Below are 13,934 nucleotides of genomic sequence, written 5' to 3' on the forward strand. Positions count from 1 at the left end.
CCATTTTTACAAAAAGAGAACCATGACCCCACCACCAAACATCAAGCCATCGGTTCCAAGACCATTGCTGACTTCATTTCCTCTGGTGATCTTTCCTCCATGGCTTGCTCCCAACCACTCTTAGCCCGCTTCTGCCTCCTTCCCAAGATACACAAACAGGACTGCGCTGGTAAATCCACTGTTTCAACATGTTCTTGTCCCACAGAAATGATTTCTCCTTCCCTCAACTCGATCTATTCTCCCTCGTCCAACTCTTGCCACATACATATGCAGCTCTTTGATTGTACTCCATTGCATTTAACAGTTTCCAGTTTCCTGGTCCTTCTTTTCACCACAGACATCCAATCCGCCTACACATCCATCCCCCACCTGCATGGCCTGAGGAGTGGTCCGCTTCTTCCATGAATGGAGGCCCAACCCTTTGCTGGCTCAATTTGTTCTCATATTGAACAATTTCTCCTTTGCTTCCACTCACTTCCTCCAAATAAAAGATGTTGTTATTGGAATCTCTCAGGGGTCCTAGCCATCCCTACCTTCTCAAGGGAAATGTTTCTATTCATGTCCCCTCACTCACCTCCTCTTTGGGTACATTGGTGGCTGCATTTATGCCATTTCCTGCTTTCATCCAGACTGGAAAATGTCATCACATTTTCTTTCAGTTCCCACCTTTCCATTACCTTCACATAGTCCATCTCATACTCTTCCCTTCCTTAATGTCTGTCTCCATTTCTATAGATAGGCTGTTGTCCAATATCCAACATAACCCAATGACCCCCACAGTTATGTTGACTACACTTTCTCTCACCCTATTTCCTGTAAGGACTTTATTCCATTCTCCCAGTTTTTCCGTCTCTGCTACATCTGTTCTGGCAATAGCACCTTTCATACTAGCATTTCTGATACGATTTTCTTTTTCCTCACCTGAGGAGTCCTTGACTGGAATCCTAACAGGATTCTTGACTGTTTATTCCATTTCTTGTTTTCAGCCCTTTCCCTCCTTTGCAGAACCATAACAGGTTTCCCTTATCCTCACCTTCCATTCCACCAGCCTCTGCATTCAATGGATCATCCTCCACCATTTCTGTAACCTCCAGCATGATGCCACCACCAAACACATCTTCTGCTATCCTCCCCTTTCAGCATTCCAAAGGAATGGTTCCCTCCATGAATCCCTGCTCCACTCCTCAGTCACCCACAACACTTCCTCCACTTCCCATATTACCTTGCCATGCAAGCACAGGAGACACAACACTCCACCTTTTATCTCCTCCCTTCCAACTGTCCAAGGCTCCAAACACTTCTTTCAGGTGATTCAGCAACTTACTTGTACTTCTTTCAATTTAGTATGCTTTATTCATTGCTCCACATTGGTGAGGCCAAACATAGACTGGATGACTATTTTGCAGAACACCTCCCTTCAGTCTGCAAGTGTGACCCCAAGCTTCAAGTTAGATGTCTTTTTTGATTCAGGCAAAACTATCCAATCTTCCTGGTGACTAGGCTGGCCACCATTACCTTGATGGAATTCTTTCAGCTCTATACCTTTAGTGCACCCTAGAAAAAAACTTGTCCATAAAATTGCAGAAAGAAATAGTGTTCAAGCAGACATAGGGAGAAATAACACTACAGATCTTGAACAAGATCTATGCATGACTGAAAATTCTCATCTTTCTGTCAGCTGTCTGCTCAATCTAGCATAGCCAAGAGTTCCCAAAATGTGAATTCAGAGTTTGGCATTAGAATCGGACCACCTAAAAGTCTAAAGTGCCATGGGAGCAAGCTTTAGGTCAGCAAATGGTAGAAAACAAATAGAAAGGAATCTGGAAACCAGACCTCACATCCATCATTCACAACAGAATCATAGAAATGTAGAATCATAGGATTATAGAATAGTACAGCTCCGAAGGAGGTCATTCAGCTTATCAAGTCCACACTGGCTCTTTTGAAGAACAATCCAGTCAGTCCCACTCCCCTGTCTATTCCCCATAATTCTGCAATTTTTCTCCTTCAAGGATTTATTAATAAATGCGGATAAAATGTGAGAGAGTAGAACAACAGCTCAAATACTGGCAATAATGTAGAGTAAAAGCTGAATAAGTAGAGAAAAAGAAATGTAACACATTGAAATGGTTTGAAATCTACTAAAGAAGAAAGATACAGAGAGAGGAATATCCCTTATGAAGCAATATTGAGAGCGACTGGGGGGGCTACAGGGGAAGTGGGGGCAGTATTTAAATTTGGGGCGGAGTTGGCATTTTTGGAGACTTCAAGGGAATGTGTTTACCATGAAACACAAAGCTGAATTTTTTGAAGCTGACTTTACCAAGGGTGAAGATGTGAGACTTCATGTTAAAATCAGATAGAACAGTAAGTCCAAACATATTAATAATTGAAGGATGAAGGGTGGAGCCCAGGAAGTGAAGAGTACATACCAATGATTAACACATAACAGAAATAGCCGAAGGAAACAATCAAGATTTGCATTGCCCTTTGGAAAATCATGCAGAAAATAATCACGTCAAGATTTCACTGTTGTTTCATAATCTCCTCAGCAGCATCCTTGCAAATCATTCTTTGTGGAGTGTGCTAAGTGTGTAGACCTGAAAGAAGCAGAGGAATGTGAGTGTTTCACAATTCCGTCTTTCTTGTTCCTGTTGGCAGAATTTTATGGCAGCGGGATTTTAAGTTCCTGCTGAAGTCAATGAGGTTTAGAATGTCTCGTCGCATTTTACGGCCATGTCCCCGCCGAAACGGGGCCGTAAAATTCTGCCCTATGTGTTATTCATTAGAACTGTGTGGTTTTCAACTTACCAAGGCCCCAAATGTTGATTGCTCTTACTGGGCTTCCCAGATTCAGGCTGGGATGGCTTGGAATTCAGCCGCTTTGGGTATGGAGGCCAAAACCTCTCAAGTTCCATCACAGACTAAACAGTGGTTCGTTCACTTTGAAGAAATTCTTCCTTTAAGTGATAATACACCTCAGAGTATTCATTGTAACTTGTGTTCTTTTTAAAATTTCTCTGCCAAGTGAATAGAGGAAGTTAAAAAACAGTATGCATCTTTAAGGAGACCACAGCTAAGCTTCATAAGAACATAAGAACATTAGAACTAGGAGCAGGAGTAGGCAATTCAGCCCTTCAAGCCTGCCCCGCCTTTCAATACGATCATGGCTGATTTCATTTCGGCCTCAACTCCAATTTCCTGCCCTCTCTCCATAACCTTTCAACCCATTACTAATTAAAAATCTGTCTATCTCCTCCTTAAATTTAACCAGCGTCCCGGCATCCACTGCACTCTGAGATAGTGAATTCCACAGATTCATGACCCTTTGGGAAAAGTAATTCCTCCTCATCTCTGATTTAAATCTACCACCCTTTAGCCTAAAACTATAAGTGCTAGCATGGCTGAGTTCATAGCACTCTGGCATCTGAGTCAGAATATTGTGGGTTGAAGTACCACACCAGGGCCTGAATTTTGCGCTCGTTGTGTACATGCAATCGGTGGGCCTGGGAGCAGTTGGGAAATGGGCCCCCGATCACGATCAGCCCCTGACCGTGATTTCACGCTAGCTGGCCAATTAACGGCCAGCCAGCATGAAACATGCTGAAAAGCTCAGTGCTGCAGGGTTGGGGGCGGGAAGATGGTGGGTGCCGACATCGCCGCGGGTGCAGGTGAGCACTTCCACTGAGTTCCCTGAAGGCAGACAGGTGCCTCAGGGAGCTGCAGACCTCCAAATAATAAAAGAAAGCACAAAAATGCTAACAAATTGTCCATGCAGCACAATCAAGGACCTGAAAGCATAGCTCATAAAAATGTTGTTCCCAGATATTTCTTTTTATTTTATATCCTAACGGAGATTTCATCCCACCCTTGGATGAGGTTTAATCAAAAATGTAAAGGCTGCCTGGCTGATTGGCCCATCTGCCACCCGTAAGGTTCAATGGGCCACGAAAAATCACTTACAATTGCGCCATCAGGACTTGAGCATAAAAATTGAAGTTGAGATTACGGTGTAGCAGTGAGGGAGCATTACTGTCCAATATGCCAGTGGTTAGGTAAGCCATTAAACTGAGATCCCACCTGCTGTTTCAGATGGATGTAAAAGATCCCATGACACTATGTTGAAAAGTAGACGAGTTCTTCCTGGTATCCTGGCCAATATGCATCCCTCAATCAACATCACATAAATTGCTTATCTGATTATTATCTCACTGCTCTTTGTGGGAGCTTGCTGCATGCAATTTGACTCCTGCAGTTCTGACATTACCACTGTGACTGCACTTCAAAAGTACTTTATTGGCTGTAAAGCACTGCGGACCTGAAATGCACTATAGAAATGGAAGTCTTTCTTTCTTCATCAAAATTAAGCACCTTCTTCTGGAGTTAGTGACGCTCTAAATTTTCACAATTGCTGATCCTGAGGGAGATATTCATTTTCAACACTCAAGATGCCTGTAAATATACCTCTGCCCTGTAAAATGCATTCACGTTCATACTGACAAAATCCACATAAAGCCGATGGCTATGCAAACAATCTCCAGCACACAGATTAGCAGAGAACAATTAGAAAGGAATCTGAAAACCAGCCCTCACATCCACCATTTGCAGTGGAATCATAGAACCATAGGATTATCAAATAGAACAACACAAAAGAAGATCACTCAGCCGACCTAGTCTGCACCAGCTCATTCAAAAAACAATACAGTTAGTCCCACTCCCCTGCACATTCCCAACATTCCTGCAGATTAAAATGATGTTCCTGATGTGTCGCAGCATGAAACGCAGTCCTCCATTGATGGGTGGAACAGACAATCGCAAACTGGTTTCACGATGACGTAGAACTGATTTTTGGCCTTCTTGTGATGTTTTATGCTCCCGCCCGCCATGACACCTGCTGCGAACGGGCGTGGAAATCCTGGCCTGAATTTCTTGGAGCTGAATTTGCGAAGGGTGAAGATGTGAGATTTCCCTTTAAATCAGAGAGAATAGTAAGGCCAAAAATGCTAATAGAACAAAGAACAAGGACAAAGAAAAGTACAGCACAGGAACAGGCCCTTCGGCCCTCCAAGCCTGTACCGATCATATTGCCTGTCAAACTAGAACATTTCACACTTCCAGGGTCCGTATCCCTCTATTCCCATCCTATTCATGTATTTGTCAAGCTGCCCCTTAAACACCACTATCGTACCTGCTTCAACCACCTCCTCTGGCAGCGAATTCCAGACACTCACTACCCTCTGTGTAAAAACTTGCCCCACACATCTCCTCTAAAGTTTTCTCCTCTCACCTTAAATCTATGTCCCCTAGTAATTGACTCTTCCACCCTGGGAAAAAGCTTCTGATTATCTACTCTGTCTATGCCACTCAAAATTTTGTAAACTTCTATCAAGTCGCCCCTCAATCTCCGTCGCTCTAGTGAGAACAATCCGAGTTTCTCCAACCTCTCCTCATAGCTAATAACCTCCAGACCAGGCAGCATCCTGGTAAACCTCCTCTGCACCATCTCCATTGCCTCCATATCCTTCCTGTAATGTGGCGACCAGAATTGCACACAATATTCCAAGTGTGGCCTAACCAGGGTTCTATACAGCTGCAGCATGACTTCCCAGCTTTTATACTCAATATCCCTGCCGATGAAGGCAAGCATGCCATATGTCTTTCTGGAATAATAAGAAAATACAAATTCTCAGTAAGAATTCCTCTGGTTTCCTTATACAGTATTGCAAATACATTGTGAAAGTGTCCTTATTCGGTATTTCTAAATGAGAAACGCAATCCACAAAAATAACTCACACTTGACAGAACTACTGAGGATTTTGTTGTGGGATTGGTTATTAGTGAAATCAATTTAGTTAAATAGTCTAAATGGGTTCAAAAGGACATTATGCGTCTTGAATGAGCAAGTAACAAAGAGGATATCAAACAAACAGCCTCTTTGCTAATCCAAAAAACGGTCATCTTATTCTCATATAGTGCTAATTGATGATGGGAGGTTAGGGAGGTTGTTTAATAGGTTCCTTCTCAGGATTGTAGTTTGACTTAACCAACCTGTGCCCTTACCATACCACTACTGCCACCCTCTGGAGTTGGTGGTATTACTTTTGTGCAGTCACCTAACATTGTTTCAGGGCTCTGTTATTACTCGGGCCAGCAGAAAAAAAGGCATCATTTTGGACTCCCAATGTTTTGGCTTTCACTGGTTTGAGATTTACTCTGGTTTGGTTTGCAGCTTCAATCAAATTCATAGATTAAGATAAAAACAAAAAATGCTGGAAAAACTCAGCAGGTCTGACAGCATCTGTGGAGAGAAAAACAGAAACGTTAAATCTGCTTTTCTCTCCACAGATGCTGTCAGACTTGCCGAGTTTTTCCAGCATTTTCTGTTTTTATTTCAGATTTCCAGCATCTGCAGTATTTGGCTTTTATCATGGATTGAGCTATTTGAGGCAAAGGAATGTTCTTATTGACATGCGGTACTTTGGATGGATTTCGATTTCTGGATGGCCAAGCTATGCCCACCAATCTGACATCAATCAGGAGCAAAGAGGCCACTGTGATTTAATGACTTGACCCTCATTTCAATCTGACTGGTGACCTGTGTTTGCCAAGTGGGCATCTTGAAGCAGCTGGTGTCTTTGAGCCACAGCAATGCTGGTCATTTGGGATGCCAGGGTTGGGTAGGAGGAGTGGAGAGGTGAGGCTGACGAGTGCAAGCCTGTGCCAACAGTGGCCTGCAGTAGTAGTTTTGCATGAGTCAGAGGACTCCGACTGCTCCTGGCCCCACAAAAATAAACACAGACTTATAACTGGGATCCTCTTCGGCTGGACTGCCAGCAGATACTGAACGCAGTCTGCCCAGCACATCACTCTCCTCTGATATTAATCGGTGTCTTATGTTTGTTATAGCACCTCATCTGAATCAGGGAGTGCACACGTTAGCCAGTGGAAGGCAGGGCAGGATTGTCACAGTGACAACAAGGAACAGGGCAGTAGGTCATTAGCCAGGCTTATTGGCCCTATTTCCACCAGGTCTCAGAAACTCTCCAATTGAGGGTTATAATAATAACACAGAATCACAGAGTGCAGAAGAGGCCCTTCGGCCCATTGAGTCTGCACTGACATGTGAGAAACACCTGACCTACCTACCTAATCCCATTTACCAGCACTTGGCCCATAGCCTTGAATGTTATGATGTGCCAAGGGCTCATCCAGGTATTTTTTAAAGGATGTGAGGCAACCTGCCTCCACCACTCTCCCAGGCAGCACATTCCAGACTGTCACCACCCTCTGGGTAAAAAAGTTTTTCCTCACCCCCCCCCAAACCTCCCGCCCCTCACCTTGAACTTATGTCCCCTTGTGACTGACCCTTCAACTAAGGGGAACAGCTGCTCCCTTTCTACCCTGTCCATGCCCCTCATAATCTTGTACACCTCGATCAGGCCTCCCCTCAGTCTTCTCTGCTCCAACAAAAACAACCCAAGTCTATCCAACCTCTCTTCATAACTTAAATGTTTCATCCCAGGCAACATCCTGGTGTATCTCCTCTGCACCCCCTCCAGTGTAATCACATCCTTCCTATAATGTGGCGACCAGAACTGCACACAGTACTCCAGCTGTGGCCTCACCAAGGTTCTATACAACTCCATCATGACCTCCCTACTTTTGTAATCTATGCCTCGATTGTTAAAGGCAAGTGTCCCATGTGCATTTTTCACCACCCCACTAACATGCCCCTCCACCTTCAGAGATCTCTGGACACACACGCCAAGGTCCCTTTGTTCCTCAGAACTTCCTAGTGTCATGCCGTTCATTGAATACTTCCTTGTCAAATTACTCCTTCCAAAGTGTATCACCTCACACTTTTCAGGGTTAAATTCCATCTGCCACATATCTGCCCATTTGACCATCCTGTCTATATCTTCCTGTAGCCCAAGACACTCAACCTCACTGTTAACCACCCGGCCAATCTTCGTGTCATCCGCAAATTTACTAATCCTACCCCCTATATGAGGCAGAAGCTGTGGTTAAATGCCTTTAAAACGTTTTAGTACTATAAGGATTCGGAGCGAAATTGGTCAAATTCGAAACCAAAGATTGTGAATAGCCAACCCATTTTACACACCACCTACTTAAGTCAAAAGAGAAACGAAAGTGTGCAAAAGGCTTTAGGTACCCAGCAGGACTTCCCCCTTCCCTCGAATTATTTTTGTAGTTATAGGGAAGTAGGAGGGAATTACTGCAAATCAAGTTCAAGGTCATCTCGTTTTATATCAGCCTTTTCTGATCTAAGAATGGGGAAATCAAGGAAAGTACAATTATTCAAATCTTTGGCAATAACAGCTGACCATGAGGAATGGGGGTGGAGAGCGGGGAGAGTGAGTGACGTGGGCTTTCGGTTCTCTAATTTCAAGATGCTATATAAATGTCCATCTCAAGAGAGCAGTATTCGATAACTCTCTCAGTGAAATTTGACCCGATCGCAAGTGCTGTTACAGAGAGAAAAACACCACAATGTTTTCCAAACTGCAGGTAGATATTTTGATAACTTTGAAAAAATAATTTAACTCTCACTCATTTGTAATTCTTTGTTGTTTTAAATGTATTTTTAAAGATTAATTGCTAATACTGATTCATTGTTCCTCTTCAGAAAATTCCGCCTTGCTTCACAGTTGGAAAGCGACTGTACCATAACATTTCCCGCGAAGGTAAATATTTTCCTGTCTGGTTTCTGTCTGCTATGAAGTTAAAATAAAATGACAGCGGTTTATCCACTCGTGTATGCTTCCTTTCTGGAGTCAGGTGCACAGTACAATATGCGACACTGAAAGTCGGAAGGACTGTGCGATGTCCCAGTAATCCTGTTTGTTTCAACTCAAAGACTGCACTAAAACAAAATTGCGTCGAAACCCGTTCAACGTATTACAATCTACAATCGCGGAAAGCGTACAGCAATTCTATTCTGAGCGAATTAATTGTAGATCGATAATGAAGTGACCGAAGTTGCTGTTTGTTGTTGGATAGACGGGTCAGCTAATTTCAGCCCAAATCTCGGATTCTGTAATAAAACCTAAGAAAAAAAATATGTTTTTATATTTCAACTTTAACATATGAGAGCGCGCACACTGGCGGGGAAATGTCTAACCCCTTACCAACATGGTTTTTATCTGTTCTCGTTTTATAAAGTATAACGCTTTAAATTGGCGGAATCAATTTAATGTATTTTAAACAAATGAAGCCCTCATTTGCACCATTTTTATGACCACTATTGTTTTCTCTAGCTTTCGAGGCACCGGATTTGAAACAGACAGTGACAAGCAGTTTTGGCTCATTTGTCTCAAGAGTCAAAGCGGATCATCTTTCAGACACGATTTTACACAGGAGTAAACGCATGATCCTGGATAACATTGGAGTCGGAATTCTGGGCAGCACTAGCCATGTTTTTGATATCTGCCTCAGTTACTGCCAGGTAATTTACACACGAACTCGTTTCAGGCAGAGAGTCACCGCAACACCCTGTGCTGAACGAGTACTCCACACAATGACCCAGTAGCATTGAGATTCCTACATTAATATCTGCACCAGTTTCTATCAAGCAGTTAAAGTACAGCTTTAAACACAATTAACAGCCGCCGCAATGTGAAAGCGATTAATTTGGAGACCGTTCTAAGCTGACTCTCAAAGTCTGTGGGGTAGATCTAAAGGAGTGTGTGTAAATCGAGGGATAGCGAATCTCCAACTCGTTTTACATCCCTCTCGATTTTCAGTGATTTCAGTGGAACACCGATTCGCGGCTCAATCCAATGATTACTCGTCATATATTGTACCAATGATAATCACTGCCTGAGCCAACTGACACCCCATAGGCCATTTCCTACACTAAGCCGTCCAATCCCTTACTTTCTAACCTGCTCCCCTTCTTTCCAACAGCAAATGTTTGCTCAAGATCCAATCAGCTCGGTATATGGACGCAGAGGATTAAAACTTTCTCCCACGTTGGCTGCTTTCACCAATGGAGTCGCGGTAAGATATTTATACTCTACTTCCGTTGGGCTTCACAAACCAGACAAATACCAGAAAAAAATGATAAAACTCTCCTCATCTCAACGGCCTCTTCTGGCATTTCTTACTGTTTCCATAGAGTTAATATGAGGCTCTGAAGAAGAGCCATACGGACTCGAAACGTTACCTCTGCCTTTCTCTCTACAGATGCTGTCAGACTTGCTGAGTTTTTCCAGCATTTTTTGTTTTTGTTTTTGTTTGAGTTAATATGGGCGTTGCTTCTTCTTCACCTTCAGGCCCACTCAATGGATTTCGATGATACCTGGCACCCTGCCACTCACCCCTCGGGAGCTGTACTGCCTGCTCTCCTAGCTGCTGCCCAGATGTTGCCTTCAAACTCCAAACCCAGTGGTCTTGACTTCCTGCTGGCCTTTAATGTGGGCATTGAAATTCAGGGCAGGTTAATGCGTTTCTCCCAAGAGGCGAACAACATCCCTAAGAGGTAAGGTGCTGACATTAAACTCCAAACATTGTTGCATCAGTGAGGGCCAGATTTTGCGGCTACTAGCGAACGAATAGTGTCAGCTATTCATTAAATTTAAACAGACTTTCTATGGATTTTTGCATTGGAGCACCTGGTGATTAGAAATTAAAACTGTAGCACCCTCCATAAGGGGACCTGAGGCCTGTGTCAATAGCACAAGCAGCTTTATGTCTCCTCAACCAATCAAATTGAAAACTCCCTACAGTGATATGCAGAGTCCAAACCAGAAAGTGTAAATTGGAATGTTTAATTTGATGTAAAATCATTTACTGAAAATAAAATAAAAATAGTGAAACAAAGATGGGATTAAGAGATGATAAAAGAATAGGAAAAAGGAAAAAAATCTTCAACAAAAATTAAAAATTGAAGGAATAAAACTCACCATTGTAAAGGTCAGATTGTTTGACAGCATTTTTTCACATTCTTTCATGGGATGTGGGCATCACCGGCAAGGTCAGCATTTGTTGCCCATCCCTGATTTCCCTTGAACTGAGGGCAGTGATGAGTCAACCACATTGCTGTGGGTCTGGAGACACATGTAGGCCAGACTAGGTAAGGATGGCAGATTTCCTAAATGACATTAGTGAACCAAATGGGACACTAGCTTTATATTCCAGATGTATTAATTTAATTTAAATTCCACCAGCTGGTGTGGTAGGATTTGAACCTATGCCCCCAGAGCATTAGCCTGGATCTCTGGATTACTTATCCAGTGACATTACCATGACACCAGCATCTCCCCCAGACTTAAGACATACCACGCTGTCTAAAAATCACTTAGATTGGAATGGATATACCCTAACCTATTTCTGGTGTGTTTAGTGGGTAAGTAACACAACTTCATGACCGTCATGTATTTGAGGTGCCAAGTCTTTCAGTGAGGTACTGGAGTAGCAAAGGTTATGGAGGAGCAGAGCAAATCAGACAGCAACTTCCCAATTTCTCTGTTCAACTGCTCATATGCAGATGCTAGAAGTTGCTGTCTGATTTACTCATTACTAGCCTCTATTATTTACAACACAAATCCAGGCAATAAAAGAACATACAACACCCTAGAGAATACATTTTAACATCTAGGTACAGCCCAAAAAATTATCGGTTTTATTACAATTCATTAAGAGCATTTATGTAAATGCTTGGTGGGTAGTGAGATTACTTGGAAATTTTTGCAATGGATCTGACCTGTAAAAGAGCACTTTGCAGAACTACTAATCACAATAAAACTGTTAATTCTGTTGGATTAAAGTGTTACTGTAATGCAAATAAATAAGCAAAAGGATCAGGAGCTTGAATATCTTTTTGTTTATTTTAACAGATTTCACCCTCCCAGTGTGGTTGGGACAATGGGCAGTGCTGCAGCCATAGCCAAATTCCTATCACTGAATGCCAGTCAATGTGTTAATGCCCTGGCTATTGCAGCTTCACTCTCAGGGGCACCAATGGCCAATGCAGCCACTCAGGCAAAACCCATCCATATTGGCAATGCCACACGGCTAGGCTTTGAGGCAGCTCTCCTGGCTTCTAAAGGGATGGAGGGAAATGTGAAAATTCTAGACAAGACCCTTGGCTGCTTTGGATTTTCTGCTTTCTATGGTGATTACGAACCTCAGAAGATTGCACCACTTGAGCAGACACGTTTTCTGCTTGAGGACCAAGATATTGCATTTAAGCGCTTCCCTGCTCATCTGGGCATGCATTGGGTAGTAGATGCTGCTGCCTCAGTTAGGCAGTTGGCGATTGATAATGATGGTGCCTTTTCACCTGCTATGATTGACAGAATAATTCTGCGTGTCCCTATTTCCCGATACATCAACAGGCCATTCCCAGAGTCAGAACATGAGGCTCGCCATTCCTTCCAATTTAATGCCTGCTCTGCATTGTTGGATGGTGATGTGAACATTGAATCATTCACGGAAAGTAAACTCCGACGAGATGATCTCAATGAGTTACTTAACAAAGTGGAGCTTCAACATCCTGAAGATAATGTGGCCAGTTTTGAGAAGATGTACGGAGAAGTGGTTCTGGTCCTGAAGAACAGCGATATGCTCAGGGGAAAATGTGACACCTTCTATGGACACTGGAGAAACCCACTGTCTAGAGAATCACTGCTCAACAAGTTCAAAAATAATGCTTCATATGTGTTGGAGCAGGACAAAATAGAAGCTATTATCAACACTGTTGAGAACCTTGAAGAAGTGAGGGACAGTTCCACTTTAACTGCTTATTTGCAGTGAAAAATATCGACTTCTTTGCACTAATGTTTAAATGTTAATTAGCAGGTTGATCATAGGTTTTCATATTTGATAGGTGATGTGTAATCTGCATTATAAGGATTTAAACTCCTGAAACCTTGGGGCAGAGGTTGTTGGTATTACAGACCATTGCTGCAACTGGGCAAGACTTCCCTCCACTGACTAGTCAGCTCTTTGGCATCTGGCCAAATTTCCGGGATTGGTGGAGTAGTGAGTGGGGGTTTCGGGGGGGAGGGTGCGGGTGGCAGGTGTCATTTTAATGTTTAGGACAGCAACCCACACCCATCAATGTGCACTTGTCCTGGTGAGGTGTGGGACAAATGGAGTGGTACCCTGTGAGATGTAGCAAATTGGTTAAAAAAAATCATCACTGCAAGGAACTAAGAGGCTGTAGCCACAAGGTAATTTGCTTTTAGAGAGATATTACCCCTTTCACTTTTGGGGCCTTTCATAGGGCCATAATGCCATTCATGGGGTTAATTTTAATTCCCCAAAATTGGTGGTAACTGGGAGAAAGGTTGTCATCGGTTTCTCTTCATTTTGGAGGATGGCTGTTGCTTGCGTGCGTAGTCACCTGTTGTGCATTCTAATGTGGCTGTGGAGCCCAACTGCAAACCTGCATGGCTTTCCACAGTGTGAGCAAGCGGAATAAATTGTCTGATTTTGTTGGGACAGCCCAGTCTTACCAGCCTGCCTTTTGTCCTTATCTGCTTGAAGGAAACAATGCCACTCCTTGAGATTTCTCCCCAGGTAGTTCTTGTGCATTTTCTCCCAATCTGTGCTGGACATGCCACATTTCCTGAGGGAGATAGGTAATGGCCTCATCCCTTAAATGCTGATGATCAGCTGGAATTTCAACAAAGGCCTATCACCACATGGTCCCTTTTATTATGGTTTTTCAAGGTTCTATAATGTATGTAGGCCCCTGATTGCTTTTTTTAGAAAAAGCTGTATACTTGATGATAATTCCTTGAGCGAAGCAAAAATAATTTCAATTAATTTGGGCTGCTGCTAGCTTTGGAACCCCTCCCACATCCAAATTTACCTTGTTGCCAGCTGCCCTAGCCAATGTTGGCCAGCCTGTATCAGGCAAGTTGCATCTAGTCGCCAATTTACTGCCCCTCAGCTTCCCAATTCAA

The 13,934-nt window shown here is 43.1% G+C and overlaps 1 protein-coding gene across 1 annotated transcript; it reads left to right on the plus strand.

The window, feature by feature from the left end:
- Positions 1–8,403: 8,403 nt before the first annotated feature.
- irg1l (immunoresponsive gene 1, like) lies at positions 8,404–13,733 on the plus strand. Its single transcript, XM_078547073.1, has 6 exons — positions 8,404–8,529; positions 8,648–8,705; positions 9,279–9,466; positions 9,928–10,020; positions 10,296–10,501; positions 11,859–13,733. The coding sequence occupies exons 1-6, from the start codon at positions 8,512–8,514 to the stop codon at positions 12,775–12,777; spliced, it is 1,482 nt and encodes a 493-aa protein (XP_078403199.1). The 5' UTR covers positions 8,404–8,511; the 3' UTR covers positions 12,778–13,733.
- Positions 13,734–13,934: the final 201 nt, after the last annotated feature.

Source organism: Cetorhinus maximus, chromosome 8 (assembly GCF_964194155.1).
Source record: "Cetorhinus maximus chromosome 8, sCetMax3.hap1.1, whole genome shotgun sequence".
In the NCBI taxonomy this organism is placed as follows: domain Eukaryota; kingdom Metazoa; phylum Chordata; class Chondrichthyes; order Lamniformes; family Cetorhinidae; genus Cetorhinus; species Cetorhinus maximus.

Bases quoted from the DNA above. Each gene is read 5' to 3' on its own strand.
- irg1l (XM_078547073.1), top strand. The intron at 10,021-10,295 runs GTAAGATATTTA...CTTCACCTTCAG, and splicing joins CTTTCACCAATGGAGTCGCG to GCCCACTCAATGGATTTCGA. The intron at 10,502-11,858 runs GTAAGGTGCTGA...TTATTTTAACAG, and splicing joins GCGAACAACATCCCTAAGAG to ATTTCACCCTCCCAGTGTGG.